Here is an 11494-nt window from a genome sequence, read left to right as displayed (position 1 = left end):
CTTCCTTCCTTTCCTCCCTCCCCTTCACGCCCCCTCACGCGCGGGGTGCGAGACGAAACAACGGCACCGCCGAGAAGGTGAGACCGGATGGGTTGAGGATCAACAGGACGGAGCCAGCGCATGAAAACGCGATAACGTCGGGAAGAAGAAGAAGAAATAGAAAGAGAAGAAAGCGTAACTGTGAGATCGACAGGAGCGCCTCAGGAAAGAAAAAACAACAACAACGAATGAAAATACTTTTTGAAGCGTTGGTGAAAATCTTCAATGAGTTGTTGTATTCTTGAATCGTGGAAACTACAAATACATCCGCGTTCGTACGTGTATTGGGCCTTCTTTGCAGTGCAGGTATGTGTGCGTGTGTGTGTGGCCCACCTTTGATGTTATGAATGTGCCGCTCTTTTCTTCTTTTGACCACTCTCGTGTCTTAGACGAACAGGTAACACGTGCACACAACTAGTGCGAGAAGTAACTTGCGCTCGTCAACGTTGTGTGTGTGTGTGCCTGTGTGTGCCACTTGAGTAAATTTTATAGGAGAACAAATATAAGGGGTGAGCACCATGAACAACGACGCACCTCTCATCTTTGACGTTCCACCGGTGTTCAAGGTAGAGTCTATTATTGGACAAGGATCGTACGGCGTTGTGTGTAAGGCAATGTATGGAACAGACCAGATTGCCATCAAGAAGATACCAAACTATGCGAAGAGTGAGGAAACAGCCCGTCGTGTGCTGCGTGAGATCGAGATCCTGCAGAACCTGCAGTTTTGCGAGCAGGTGGTTGGCTGCCGTCTTCTCTTCCGTCCGACGAGCCGCGAAAAGGACGTGTACATGGTAATGGACTTCATCCCCTCTGACCTCTCTGCTGTGGTGAAAAATAAGTCCATACCACTCCAGGAGAACGTCGTCCGTTACATAATATGTCAGTTGTTACTCGCCCTACGTGCAATGCACCGCTGCAAGGTGCTCCACCGCGACCTCTCTTCTCGAAACATACTCATTAATTACAATTCACAGGTTTTTGTCTGTGACTTTGGATTGAGTCGCTTCTTTGATCCGGATGAACAGCTGTCCTTTGGTGTCGTGACGCAGTGGTACCGGGCTCCAGAGATCATTCTCGACGCGGAGTACGACGCCGCAAACGACGTGTGGAGCGTTGGTGTCATTTTGTGCGAGCTTCTTCTGCGCCGCCACCTCTTTCCTGGTAAGTGCAACGACTCCGCCGACCAGCTTAACCTTATCTTCCACCTCGTCGGCACTCCTCCAGCGTCGGTGTTTCAGCCGGGGCAACCGTTCGCCCGGGCCTCTGTGAACGCCAGGAACTACGCCCTCTCCGTGATTGAGCGGCGGCCGTGTGCACCCATGTTGCGTGTGTTGTTAAGCCACTCACCGCTTCTTCAAGGGAAAGAAACGGAGGGGTCGCCCATCATTGACCTTGCAGAGAAGATGCTCTCCTTCAGTCCACGTGACAGACCAACACCAGATGAGGCGCTTCTTCACCCCTGGTTTGAGCCTTGCCGTGCTTTCATCAATGAAATGATCGCAGCGCAGGATGAACAGCAAACAATGCCCCAGTTTTCGTCCATTGGTTCTCTCTCTCTACAAGATGTGGTCCAGAAGGTTGAAGAGCTGGTACCGGTTTTCTCGGAGCAGCTCCTTCTTGGCGAAGATGAGGGCTAAGAAAACTTTAAGCGCCTTACTTCGTAAAGATGTTGCGCGCTACTTTTCAAATTCCGTTTCTTCACACATCCTTGTCTATTTTTCAATGTTGAGACTGCAGTATTGTGCAACTCTTAACCCATGGCGTACTCTTCTCTCGCTTTCATGTTGATTCTCCCTCTCACTCTCGTGTTCTCGGCCTCCTGGAGCAGGGGGAGAGATAAATAGAGGAGCCACTCCTTTTTTGGGTGTGTGTGTGTGTGTGCGTGTGGGGCTCCAGTACAGTAGGTGGGGAGGAAGGAATTGGGAGCGGTGGCTTGACATTGTTTTTTTGTTGATAAATTTGCTTCGTCTATCAGGGTACATTGGTAGTGGCGTTGGTTGTAGTAGTAGCAATAGTTACACAGAGAATACATAGCAGAAGCAGCAACCATGATGAAATGTAGTCGTATTCTTCGCGACAAGTCGATGTTCGCGGCGAAGCGGCGTGTCATTGTGCCGATTCACCCAACACCTAACTATCCTGCGCATTTCATTAAGGCCTCCTTCACCACTGACCCGCTCAAGGAAAAACAGAAGGCACGCTTCTCTTCTGGCGGCGAGGCAATGCGTGAAGTTCAGGACATCCCGAAAAATCTTGAGGGTGAGCGGTCCCGGCGCGAGCTCATGGCACGTGGTGACACAGAGTTTGAGGCGTTAGTGGAGTTTATTCAGGGTGCCTCATACGACCAACTCATCTCGGGTCGTCGCTTCAAGAAGGTGTATGACAAACTCTCGGAGAACGACGATATGTTTGTTTGGCTTTGTCACACAGCTATGTCGGTGCTAAACCCAGGTGACGTGCGTTCTCGCCTTGTGTACAACCATTTGCGCACACTCGCGGAAGCCGTTGCGAGTGGGGAGATGACGCAGCGCACCGCCTTCCGATTCTACGAGTCGGCGGTGCGCAGCCCGGCGTACCGCGAGATTGCGAAGCGGCAGCTTGAGGGCGGCGCGGCAACGCGGCTGGCGGGAATCAGTGCTGCAGCCGATGTGATGCAGCGGATGGGCCTCACGCGCCGCCCCATGTCGTCTTACTTCGAGCTGTACCAACGCATTGTGGAGCGGTCAGAGGCGATGACGCCGTGGGGATTTCCGCCGCTGTTCCAGTTTGAAGAGCGTCTGTCACTAGAGCCTCGGCTGAAGTTCTTTTCTCGCGCTTCGCAGCAAACTTTGGAACGGCGGCGCCGTGGCAACATCATGTCGCCGCACACCACACTCCAGGGCCGTCGCATCTTCTGGATCCCGCCAACTTGGAATCGTGCCGGCCGCTTCCTTGGTCCGCACGTGACACTGTACCCTGGTATGACACCGGATTAGCCACTTGGCCGCTTGGTCTGTTTGTGTGTGCGTGAATCCGTGGGTGTGGCGTTGGTGTACGTAGCTTTTTGCGGTGGGGTGAGTATAGCTGGGCTTGTATATGTGTCTGTGACCCTTGGTGCACGAGTGAATGTGTGAGAGGGGTAAGGTTGAAGCTTCTTGTTGGCCGATGATCTTTTTTGTTTGGTGTCTTCTCTTCATGGTCAGTACATGTACTGACTGTGTATGTGTTGTTATTTTTGTATTCTCCTTTTCTCTGTGTAATGCTGCGTTTTTTTTTTCTCATTCGTTTCGTTTTTTGTTTGGTTCCATCTACCCATTCCTTTACACAGGTTACTCCAGACACATTCTTACTGCGTTACGTATCATACCTGAATTATACGGTAAGAGTTACTTGTGCATATAATCAGAGATAAAGATGGGTGGCTGTGTAGCTTCTGTGATGGAGAAGAAGAACGAGTGGAGTCTCATCGACTACCCCGAGTATCAGGCATTCAAGCTGCTCACGAAGCAAGCTGAGCCTGTGCCTCTCACAGAAGAGCCCAATGCTTCCGCAATATACCGTATGGCCGGTACTTCGGATAAGGAACATCAAGAGCTTGTCTACAAGTACTACCATGACGAGATACCATCGCAGCGGTTGTATGCTGTGTGCAAGGAGCGTTCGAACAAGACAGCGCTGGCGTACCGTGTCCTAGAGAAAATTGAGTGCACCACTATCACGGAAAGCAACGGCAAAACCAAAAAAATGGAAGTGTATGTCTTTGAGCCTGAGCGGCGCACAATAACTTATGCGCAGTTTTGGACGAATATAGACAACCTGGGCAAGGGTCTTTGTGAAATTGGACTGCAGGCGAAGCAGCATGTAGCTATATATGAAGAGACGCGTTGGGAATGGTTCTGCACCATCAATGCTATATGGTCGCGCCATATGATTGCTGTGACAGTTTATGCAAACCTGGGGGAGGACGCACTTATATACGCATTGAAGGAGACAGAATGTCGTGCCATCATTTGTAATGGGAAAAGTGTCCCGAAACTCATGGGAATGATGAAGCAGTCGGGTGTGAGCAATGCGAAGCTGATTTACCTTGATGATCTTCCAGCAAACTCAGACACATCAGGATTCACCGTGTACCGTTGGGTTGATGTTCTAAAGAAAGGTGAGGAAAGTAGCCTCCCAGAAGCGAACCTCCCCAACTCTGAAAACTGTGATGACATCTCGCTTGTCATGTACACAAGCGGCACCACAGGAAACCCAAAGGGCGTGAGACACACTCACGGAAGCATTGGAGCTGGTTTTGCTGCGCTGGGCCAGCGCGTGTTTGACCTACTTGGCGAAGCGAAGGAACCAGAAACATACTGTTCTTACCTCCCACTTGCCCATATTATGGAGCTCGGCGTGCTGAACGTTCTATTCGCCCGAGGCTGTATTGTTGGTTTTGGTCATCCGCGCACTTTGACAGACAACTTTGCGAAGCCACATGGAGACTTTGCAGAGTACCGCCCTGTTATTGTCGTTGCTGTACCACGTGTATTTGACACAATAAAGAGGGCGGTGGAAGCCAAATTACCCAAGCCTGGAACGCTGAAGCGTACTTTATTTGACCGTGCGTACCAGGCTCGTCTAAAGGCGTTACAAGAGGGGAAAGATACACCGTTCTTCAATGAAAAGATCTTCAGCCTAGTTCGTAAGGCAATGGGGGGTCGTGTGCATGTGATGCTTACAGGTGGTGGCCCAATGAGTCCTCTGACGCAGGAATTCGTCAACGTCGTGTTTGGTATGATCATTCAGGGTTGGGGCCTCACAGAGACAGTGTGCTGTGGCGGTATCCAACGCACCGGAAACCTCCAATATGACAACGTCGGACAGCCGCTCAAGTCAGTGGAGTTTCGGCTCCTCGACACGGCGGTATACCATCACACCGACAAGCCGGAGCCACGGGGCGAGATTCTGCTGCGAGGGCCCTTCCTGTTCAAGGGATACCATAAACAGGAGGAACTGACGAAGGAGGCGATTGACAAGGATGGCTGGTTCCATACAGGTGACGTGGGCAGCATCGAAGATAATGGTACGGTGCGTATCATAGGACGTGTTAAGGCGTTGGCGAAGAATTCAAACGGGGAATACATTGCGATGGAGACGCTCGAGGCAATGTATGGGCAGAACGATCTTTGCACACCCAATGGCGTGTGTGTGGTGGTGCACCCCAGCCGCAGCTACATCGCAGCCCTGGCGCTGACGACGGAGCAGCTCGCGATGCATTTTGCGCAGAAGAACAATATATCTGGAGAATTCCCTGCCATTCTCAACAGTGCGGAGTTTCGCGAGAAAGTGGATGCGTCGTTCCAGGCAACGGCGCGGAAGGCCGGCCGCAGGAGCTTTGAAGTTCTACGACACGTGCAACTAATACCGGACGAGTGGACTCCAGAGAACGAGACGTTGACAGCGGCGATGAAGTTGAAGCGGCGCGTCATCGAGGAGCGTTACAAACCAATTATTGAAGAACTATTTGCTGATGATGTGTAGCACTTTTTTTTTTGATTTTTGTTCCTTCCTTTCACAGTTCTGCGTGGAGAAGGGAGCGTTGCGGATTTTTCGTTGTAGTTTTTCTTTTGGCCTGTTTTTCGTTTGTTTTCTTCTCCCCCATAGGCCCTCTGTTTTGCAGCTACTCTTTTTTTTTTTTGTTTTCGGCTTCCTTTGCCTGTAGAGGCTCGGCTGCGTGTCGCTGCTGTGTGCGACCGTTCTGTGTGAGAGGGGTGTCGTGTGAGCGTGAAAGTTTCCATGCAAAGAAAGTAAATAAGTGAGGAGGGAATGCTAAAAAGGTGTTGAAGCAAAACTAGAAGAAAAGAGAGGTGAGAGCAGAGCGAGCCAAGCCTACAGCACGCGCAAGTTGTATGTGTTGGTGGAATTGTGTTTTGCTTTGTTCTCCGCGTTTCTCATATTCACTTCATGGCCAATCGCCATGATCGGCACCGAAAGGTTTTCATTGGGAGTCACTTGCTCTGTCGATGAAGATGCGGAGTGGACCATGACTGCGGGAATGGACACACTACACGGGAAAGAGAAAACTGTTTGGGGGTTTCTGTTATTTTTAAGCGAGGAAAATGATTTATTCGGGCTCTCGTTGTGTGTGTGTGTGTGTGTGTGTGTGCGTGTGTGCTCATAACCAGCAGACTTATGCTGGAATTTTTTTTGTTTCGGCTGTCTTCTCCTCTAACTCTTCACGGAGGGGAGGTAGCGCACCACGGAGGCTGTGCGTGGAGGGGGGGTGCTTGTCACTCTTCTTGGCGGCGCCCCTTCGAACTGCGAGTCCGTGTATTGTGTTCTCGGGCGGTCTCTCGAGCGCGATGGATGTGTATCTTGGTGTGCCATTTGGCCTGCTGTGAGGTCCTTTTTTTTTGGGGGGGGGGTTCTCGCACACTTACTCTGTAGTGTTGTATTCCTTTTTTTTGTTATCTTAGTGCGGAGGTTTGCGCCCCCGCCTCCTCTGACGAATAGGGGGGGGGGCTCGTTTAGGCAGTGATGCTGGGCTTCCGTTTGTGTGTACCTTGACACACCCTGGCGGGCCTGCTGCAAGTAAGCTGCGACGATGAATCTGTGGCAACGCAGGTGGCCCCATGCCACACCAGCTGTAGTGCTGAAGCGAAAGGGGGTGAACAGAAGAGCTGCTTTGGTGAACACCGCCCCAGCATGTGCCATGACTACAGACGCCAGCTATACGATGTGTGGTTCCGTCACCGGCGTATTCCTCTTTAAACAGGTTTTAATGTCTGTAAGTATGTGCTGGCTCCTGCTGCACCTGAAGGTAATGAATCTGAAGAGGTGACGGACACATGTGCTGTGGTATTGGATCCTGCCACTGGTAGAAGACACTCCTCCTGCACAGGCCGATGCAAAAGAACAAGAAAAACAATTTCTAATTTATGGCATGAACGTCTTTATCGGTAATGAAGAGGACCAAACATCAGTCGCATAAGATGAGTGAACGGCCATCATGCAAACACGGCCAGGGATGCCGCTTACCTTTTGCTCCCAGGGTGGGCAGTGCGGCACTGAGAGGTAGTTTGGTGGTTTGTCACTAGAGGGAATCCGCAACGCCGTACGCCTTCGCTGCAGAGCAATTATTGGTCTTTCTGTGGACAAAAAAGAAAAAAAAATGTCACGAGGAACGCGTTTGATTCTTCTCTAGTGGGTATTGATGTGGGAACTTCTATTCTCTTTTTGCTAGGCTTTCTGCACTGGTTACCGGTGACACATTAGCGCAGATGGTGGCGGCACACTCCGGCGCACGTGGTGCATGTGTTTTTAGTTTCTGTTTTAGTTGTGTGCCACACTGCCGTTTTCGTCACGGTTTCGTCGCCCTCAGAGACTTGCCGCTCTGGTGAACCAGTCTTGGATAGCGACAACTCCATGATTGTCACTGACTCTCTTTGTCTTGTTTTTATTGGGACCGGTTCTTTCAGGGGTACACGAGCTGTTGTTCCACAGTTGCAGCGGTCGAAGTACCCGCGTGCTATATCGAGGCCTAGTGGTGTTTTTTTTTTCTTGTCACCGTATTGCATGTGTCTCTCCTTTCACGCCACCCAAGTTGCTTGTGTAGGGGCAGGAGGTACATAGTAGATACACGCAGGGGAATACCTGTCTTTCTTTTGTTTTACCTGTGTGACGTTTGCTGTTATGCTGCGGCGGAGTCGGTTGTGGCGTCTCAGCAACTACCGCCAGCACAGCGATAGGGAGCAGGAGCGTATCTCGCGCGAGCGTAACCGGCGCATTCTCTACGACCACGAGGGGAACGTGAAACTGTGGGGGCTTGCGTTCCTCTGTTGGGAGGAGTTTCGTGTGCCGATTCTCTTTGCCACGGGATGCGTGGTGTTCTTTGTGGCGTACAACAAACTTGTGTACTACTTGTCGTCAATGGAGTTCGCGACGGAGAAGACTCTGGATGAGCAGAGCGAGACGAGTGCGCGGCAGTCTGGAAAGTTGAAGGCAGATCGCTATTTGGTGAAGCCGCGACGGCAGGTGGATGATCCGGACTTCCTAAATATCCCATCGTACGGTGGAAAGGGCGTCTACTCTAGCAAGTTGTTCGAGGACGACTCGGTGAGCACGGACCCTCTCTTCGCGGAGAAGAGACGGAATTGAGGTGTCATGAATGGACCGGAGAGGTAGAGGAAGAGGAGGAATGAAGGGGATGCAACAGCAGTAGCAATGGACTGTTAAGCCTTTCTCTTCCCCCCGGTATGTGCCCTAGCTTATGCTACTTTGGTGTTGGGCAATTGTTTGTCCTTGTCTTCCTCACTGCTAACAAGATGGCGGGGGATGTCGTGCACGGTGTTGTTTTTGCCTTCATGACAGTTTGTATGTGTTTGTGTGTGCGTGTGCTGGTTCTACTGCTACTGCTACTGTAGTTGTTTGCATTCTCGTTTTTTCTCGCCCCTGCGTGATAGGTAGGAGTTGTCGTCGCGAAGGATGCCCCGCGAAATCAAGAACCTGAAGGAGTTCCTCGCCATCTGCTCCCGCAAGGATGCGCGTTGCGTGAAGGTGAAGCGCAACCCCAAGGTGACGAAGTTCAAGGTGCGCTGCAGCCGCTACCTCTACACCCTTGTGATTGCCGACAAGAAGAAGGCGGACAAGATTGAGCGCTCCATTCATCCCTCCGTGAAGAAGATCACCGTCACGGCGCGCTCGCACGCCAAGACGAACGCCGGCAGCAAGTAAGCGTGAGGCGACAAAGGGCGGAGGAGCGTGTGCACACAAGAACGACATTCTCCAACTGGTGTGTGGCTCTTTTCATGTTTTTACTTCTTTTACTTCTCTCGGAATGGGTGGTGGTGGTTGCGGTGAAGTGAGGGGTTATGGCCCTCATTCATCTCTGCACCGTCAATGAAATGTTTGGCACTCTGTGTGTGTGTGTGTGTCTCTGCATCTCTCTTCATCCCGTCTTGCTGTTTGCTCTGTGTCTACTGCAAAGGAAGGAGGGAAGGCTGCACAGTGGTAGGGAATAGTGAGTGCGTGTGTTGACTGCATCGCCACGTCAATGCGCTGCGCCCGAGCAACCACTCCCCACTCGCTCCTCCCGCTGGTGTTGTTGTCGCTGCCAGCAGAGGCTGTGTCGCGTCGGTGTGTAAGCTCTGCAAAGGCGGCGACCAACACACCACGGAGTGGAGCGCCCAGCCGGGCAGATAAACGTGACAACGTGAGGCTGCTATTCTCGCAAGCCTTCAAGGGTACGGAAGAGACGCTAGTGCGGTCATCTGGACGTCCGTGGCAGCAACCCATGGCATCGCCGGCCTTCGGCACAGCCAGTAAAGTGTTCTCGGCGTCGAGTCGCAGTAACAGGGCGCGAAGGGCGAAGACGGCGAGAGAGTTGTTCCCGGAGATTCGTGCGCTATTCCCTGATGTTGGTACGACGTGCACACCCCACAGGGCTCCGCCTCCTTCATTCACGTCAAAGGCGGTGGAGGTAAGAGCAGGTGGGCGAGCGCAATGGAAGGGAATTGGGAAGGAGGCCGAACAGCAGCAGCGGCAACAGATGTCTTCTGGCGAAGGTCCATCAGTGTATGTGCCATGTAACTCACAACGGACTTCTGAAACACCTTCAGAAGCAGGTGCTGCTTCTGCCACAGACGCTCAACGGTATGCGTTTGCGTATGGATTCTGGCAACGACGCAATGAATTCCTGCTGCAGCTGCAGCGGGATACCCTGCAGCTTACGAAAGGGGTACAATACATGCGTGACGTGCAAGAGGATGATTTCAAAAAGTGCATGACGAACACGTCACAAATTACTTTTTTCTTCGTATTTCCATTCGTACTGTTGGTGAGTGCCGTTCTCTTCAACGAGTCTGTGTTGTACGGCGCGGAACTTAATCACCTGCGGCTGATCGACTATGATGAGTGGTTAAACAAGAATGACGAAAGAAGGGGCAGTTTTAGGGTGGCTTCCAAGGGTGGGAAATGATGAAGAACCAAGCGTAGTTCAAGAAGGATGTACTGTGCCTGCATTTTCACTATGCTCTACTGCAGTGTGCCTGAACAACGAATTGGACTAGAACTGGCAGCACGAACGGGAGACAAAGCAGGGACATCGAGGTGTCAATGCTATTGACTTGGTGCACGGGCATTTCAGCGATGCATTAACTTTTGCGTTTCTTATATCTTACTTCTTGTCTGCTACGTGCAGCGGTTTCTCTCTTTTCCTTTCTTGCACTTCTTGCCTACTTTTTTCTCCGTCAGGTTTTGCTGCCGCTTCTCCTCTGTGAAGAGAAAGGACTGCCGATCACACATGTCCATCACGGGCGTGCTGCCGGAGACTCACTGGCAGGCGCCATCCAAGACAAAGTACTGCCAGTACCAAGACTGCGGCGCATCTTTTGGAATCTTCAGTTCCAAGACGAATTGCCGCCGCTGCGGCATTGTCATATGTTCCAAATGCGTGCGCACCTGTGATAGTATTACGGGACACTACTACAACAAACCGCAACCAGTTTGTCCGCGATGTCTTGAGTTTATTGAACGACAAAAGGAAAAAATGAAACGAACACTAGCGCAACAAGCGCCTTCAATAGCGACACGCAACAACACCGATGCCTTTACAGCAGAGACGGTCTCTTCACACGAGGCAGCCGCACAGGCACGCGAGCAAATTCAGCGTCTCGAAGAGGAGCTAGCTGCAGAGAGGCACACCCACAAAGAGATACAGGCAAAGCAGGCAAATACCATCGAGCAATATATAATACAAAGAGAAAAAAACCTACTAGAGCTGGATGGGCTCCGTGTAACGATTGCGCAACTCACTAATGACAAGAACAATACAGCTGCCAACGAATCAGACAGTCATGGCATCAAAGAAGTAGCACAGATCAACCCCGAGAAACATTTATTACAAACCAAACCCAAAGAACTATTTAGCCAGTTACAAGACTCCGAGGAGGCCCGGGCCCGAGCACAGTCAGAGCTGCTCGAGCTGCAAGCGCAGTTACACCAACTGAGTGAGCAGATGCGTGCTAGTTCGACTGAACTGCAGAGCCGCCTGGGTGAGCTGACCGCGGAGCGCGATGAGCTGCGTGACAGTTCGGCTGAACTGCAGGGCCGCCTGGGTGAGCTGACTGCGGAGCGCGATGAACTGCGTGAGCGGATACGTGCTAGTTCGACTGAACTGCAGGGCCGCCTGGGTGAGCTGACTGCGGAGCGCGATGAGCTGCGTGCCAATTCGACTGAACTGCAGGGCCGCCTGGGTGAGCTGACNCTGCGTGCCAATTCGACTGAACTGCAGGGCCGCCTGGGTGAGCTGACTGCGGAGCGCGATGAGCTGCGTGCTAGTTCGACTGAACTGCAGGGCCGCCTGGGTGAGCTGACCGTGGAGCGCGATGAGCTGCGTGCTAGTTCGGCTGAACTGCAGGGCCGCCTGGGTGAGCTGACCGCGGAGCGCGATGATCTGCGTGAGCGGATGCGTGCTAGTTCGACTGAACTGCAG

The 11494-nt window shown here is 52.0% G+C and overlaps 7 protein-coding genes across 7 annotated transcripts; all 7 read left to right on the top strand.

The window, feature by feature from the left end:
* Positions 1-557: 557 nt before the first annotated feature.
* Positions 558-1676, top strand: DQ04_03031100 (protein kinase; the record flags this gene model as incomplete). Its single annotated transcript, XM_009312452.1, has 1 exon — positions 558-1676. One exon carries the CDS (start codon positions 558-560, stop codon positions 1674-1676), a length of 1119 nt encoding a protein of 372 aa, XP_009310727.1.
* A 411-nt stretch (positions 1677-2087) lies between these two features.
* DQ04_03031090 (hypothetical protein) lies at positions 2088-3014 on the top strand (the record flags this gene model as incomplete). The annotated part of the gene is made up of 1 exon (XM_009312451.1): positions 2088-3014. One exon carries the CDS (start codon positions 2088-2090, stop codon positions 3012-3014), a length of 927 nt encoding a protein of 308 aa, XP_009310726.1.
* Positions 3015-3432: 418 nt separating this feature from the next.
* Positions 3433-5544, top strand: DQ04_03031080 (fatty acyl CoA synthetase; the record flags this gene model as incomplete). The annotated part of the gene is made up of 1 exon (XM_009312450.1): positions 3433-5544. The coding sequence occupies one exon, from the start codon at positions 3433-3435 to the stop codon at positions 5542-5544; it is 2112 nt and encodes a 703-aa protein (XP_009310725.1).
* Positions 5545-7695: 2151 nt separating this feature from the next.
* DQ04_03031070 (hypothetical protein) lies at positions 7696-8160 on the top strand (the record flags this gene model as incomplete). Its single annotated transcript, XM_009312449.1, has 1 exon — positions 7696-8160. The coding sequence occupies one exon, from the start codon at positions 7696-7698 to the stop codon at positions 8158-8160; it is 465 nt and encodes a 154-aa protein (XP_009310724.1).
* A 327-nt stretch (positions 8161-8487) lies between these two features.
* Positions 8488-8736, top strand: DQ04_03031060 (ribosomal protein L38; the record flags this gene model as incomplete). Its single annotated transcript, XM_009312448.1, has 1 exon — positions 8488-8736. One exon carries the CDS (start codon positions 8488-8490, stop codon positions 8734-8736), a length of 249 nt encoding a protein of 82 aa, XP_009310723.1.
* Positions 8737-9055: 319 nt separating this feature from the next.
* On the top strand, positions 9056-9979 carry DQ04_03031050 (hypothetical protein; the record flags this gene model as incomplete). Its single annotated transcript, XM_009312447.1, has 1 exon — positions 9056-9979. The coding sequence occupies one exon, from the start codon at positions 9056-9058 to the stop codon at positions 9977-9979; it is 924 nt and encodes a 307-aa protein (XP_009310722.1).
* A 324-nt stretch (positions 9980-10303) lies between these two features.
* Positions 10304-11494, top strand: DQ04_03031040 (hypothetical protein; the record flags this gene model as incomplete). The annotated part of the gene is made up of 1 exon (XM_009312446.1): positions 10304-11494. A coding segment is annotated over one exon (1191 nt), but the record flags the coding sequence as incomplete, so codon positions are not given.

The sequence above is a fragment of the Trypanosoma grayi genome (assembly GCF_000691245.1).
Source record: "Trypanosoma grayi strain ANR4 Tgr_303_V1, whole genome shotgun sequence".
In the NCBI taxonomy this organism is placed as follows: Eukaryota; Euglenozoa; class Kinetoplastea; order Trypanosomatida; family Trypanosomatidae; genus Trypanosoma; species Trypanosoma grayi.
The sequence above is the reverse complement of the archived record's forward strand: the minus strand, read 5'-3'. Positions and strand labels throughout refer to the sequence as shown.